Source organism: Dendrobium catenatum, unplaced genomic scaffold (assembly GCF_001605985.2).
Source record: "Dendrobium catenatum unplaced genomic scaffold, ASM160598v2 original_scaffold_185387, whole genome shotgun sequence".
NCBI lineage: Eukaryota > Viridiplantae > Streptophyta > Magnoliopsida > Asparagales > Orchidaceae > Dendrobium > Dendrobium catenatum.
The window spans coordinates 1-2,892 of NW_021503805.1; the positions used below are offsets into that span (position 1 = coordinate 1).

Below are 2,892 nucleotides of genomic sequence, written 5' to 3' on the forward strand. Positions count from 1 at the left end.
TGCATTATTAGAAAAACCATCGGGCTCAAATGAGGAAGCTGCCGCTGTTGTTCAAGCAATTGACTATCATAATGCGGGTCCTTCTGCAGTTAAGGTCGAAAAAATTGGGTCTTCCAATCCCCTTAAAGATTTTGAAGAAATGATGGCACGCAGAGATGGATCAAAATGGGTTGAAAAAGCAATCAAAGAAATGCAAGACCATATTTATGACCTTCTAGAAAATTCTTATAAAAGAGACAACCATCTAAATGCAACCGAATGTTTGATAGCTCTTCGCAACAGTTGCATTCGGGAGCAGGTAACCAATTTTGATCTATTATGAACATTATGGATTGGAAATATGATAATATCAGTCGAATGATTGGAGTTCTATTTATTTGCTACTATGGTCTAAATAGTAAGAATGTAAGTCTGGTCAGTTGAAGTTAAATATGAAATAGCAAGATCGTTTGCATAATTAGAACATTTTGAGACTTTATATGCTGAAGTTCAAAAAGAACAGCTATTCAAATGCAACTTATATTCACTTCCATTTTGAGAATCTTTTCTTTTTAGCTTGAAGATGTCACTGTCTTCAATATGCGAGCATATTGTTGTGTTGTTTTGAAGGAAATACATTTTTTAATTGTTTTAAATGAGCGTCTTATCTCCATGGTAGTCATTTATGAGGGCCCTTGAGAGTCCACTTTACTACATGCCTGCAATGTTCGTGCTTCTAGCAAGTAATATCTGTGATTCTTTTTGCAGGAACCAAAGAAGTTCAATGATTTCCTGCATTATCTATGTGAAAATCAGAAGACGCTGGATCTCCGTGATTTCTTTGAGCTTCTTTCATCCAAAAATATCACTTTAATCACTAAAACTGAAGCTGCAGACAGGTATGTTATGAGCCCATTTGGTAGATAATCACCATTTATTGCTAATCACCATTTATTACGGCAGTTTTATAGCTCAAATAGTTGGGGAGTTCACTCTCTTCTTTTGGAAAAAAATATTATTTGCGGAAGCCGAATTTTGTCTGGATACCTAAGCCCGTGTTTCGGTACCATTCGGTACCTACCGGGGCTCAGTATTGCTGACGTGGTTCATTCTGATTGGTATCTGGATGTAGATCTACATTCGGCATCCTCACAGAATAATTTCTCATTCTTTTGACTCTTTTGCCCAGTATTTCAAAAAAAAAAAAAATCATCATTTGTTTGTGTGAAAACAAAACCTTTGCATTTACTGGTTTTTTTAGTCTAATATCTATTATTCCTAATTTCCAGTTTTATTGATATATAGCAAAATTCTCATTTTCTTAAAACATTTTTTCAACTGCAAACAACCAAATAGGCGCAAGCTGAATCTCATCTTCATATTTTTGTTCTCTAATTAGGGGTTTTGATTGTTTTGCCTCATTCTTAAACAGTGACGTGAAGATGGAAGATGCCAAACTTTTGCCCCTAAAAAATGAGATAATTTCTCAAGAGTAAGGAAATCTTATACGCTGAGTGCTCCTCGCTAACGGTTGATGCTTTATTATTGACAGAAACTGTAGGTGGGGATTCTTGTAATTAGGCTGCTTTCCAGGTGATAAATTTTGAATTGTAATATGTAAATTTAACCGTAGTCAGTTCCTGCGTCTTCTTTGAAGGTGCATTAAGTAGTCACAAAGCTTTGTTTTGTTTGAATGATATTAGAAAGTGCCTCTATGGTTTCCATGCATGCATATGGAAAAAACGAAATATATCTTCGGTAGATGTCTTCTTCGGACTAAAGTTTATAATTCTTGGAAATTCAACTTTCTGCTTGGCAGATGAAAATGCAGCCCATTTGAGTGCACTGTTAGGGATTTTGATTTGAGGTTGGATCTTATCAGATGAAATCATTTTCAATTCAAAAATGTAAATCTATAAGAGAGTAAAAAACCATTTGATATTTTACCAACCACACTTGAATTAAAATTGTACTAGAACCAAATTGGGTCGGGTTGTGTGATTAGGATGTTTGGGGTGAAAATTATATCAGACTGGTCCGTATGGACCGGCTCACGTAACAGAGGCAGACGCAGAAGAGCCAAACGTTCTGTCCTGTTGGCAGCATGAATTGGGAAAGTTTTTCGAGGAATTTAGGAGGGAAATTTCAAAATAGGGTATGTTTAGAGATTTCCTTTTTAATCTTATGTATTAAGTTGTATGTTTTGATAGGGTTACAACATCTTGAATTAGGATGAAATTAGATTGTTTTTAGGGTGTTTGAGCTCTAGCTGACCGTCAGAGATTTGGGAGAGTTGGAGCTTCCTCTCCAATTGAAGATCCACTTGTATATTATCTTTTCTTTCATAAAATTTTCAATAAAAAAAAAAGTGTTCGTTTATTTTATTCCTGGTTTTCTTATCGTTGGTTTTTTTTGAAATTGTCGAAATAAGATTTCAGTCAAGGCTTTTCTTCAATTTCTAGTAGTATTTTCTATCAAATTGTTGCTAAATTATTATCGTTTACTTGGTCAGATTAGTCAGATCAGGACTGTCCTTAGGCTGCAGTAAGATCCATTCACAATGAGCGATGTCCTATTATATTAGCGAAATAAAACAGGAATATTCAAGCAACTTGATTAGCATTAGCGTATTAGAAAAATAATATGTTTTTGAATTACTTAGCAAATTTATCACAATATAGATATGATGAAACACATTTTCAAATAAATGTATCTCAAAATGAAGAGTGACAATAACAATATTTGAGATCAGCAAAGAGATCTTTATATTATTAATCATGATGTGTTCAAAATATAGATCTTAATTAGTTCTGTTGCGGGCTAGAAAATCGCGGCGATAGAGGTTTAATTTTGCGTCTTAGCGTTGAACGGATAATTAGCTCACACACAGAGAACACAAGATTTTTAACGTGG

At 34.4% G+C, this 2,892-nt stretch overlaps 1 protein-coding gene across 1 annotated transcript; it reads left to right on the forward strand.

Annotated features, from left to right (window-relative positions):
• Window positions 1-7: 7 nt before the first annotated feature.
• Window positions 8-1,760, forward strand: LOC110100213 (ATP-dependent DNA helicase 2 subunit KU80-like). The gene is made up of 3 exons (XM_020827630.2): window positions 8-298; window positions 748-878; window positions 1,412-1,760. The coding sequence occupies exons 1-3, from the start codon at window positions 140-142 to the stop codon at window positions 1,473-1,475; spliced, it is 354 nt and encodes a 117-aa protein (XP_020683289.1). The 5' UTR covers window positions 8-139; the 3' UTR covers window positions 1,476-1,760.
• The last annotated feature ends 1,132 nt before the right edge of the window (window positions 1,761-2,892 follow it).

Excerpts from the sequence above, each read along its gene's own strand:
- LOC110100213 (XM_020827630.2), top strand. The coding sequence starts at position 140 with ATGATGGCACGCAGAGATGGATCAAAATGGGTTGAAAAAGCAATCAAA. Across the intron at positions 299-747 it reads ACAGTTGCATTCGGGAGCAG|GAACCAAAGAAGTTCAATGA; the intron begins GTAACCAATTTT and ends TTCTTTTTGCAG. Across the intron at positions 879-1,411 it reads AAAACTGAAGCTGCAGACAG|TGACGTGAAGATGGAAGATG; the intron begins GTATGTTATGAG and ends ATTCTTAAACAG.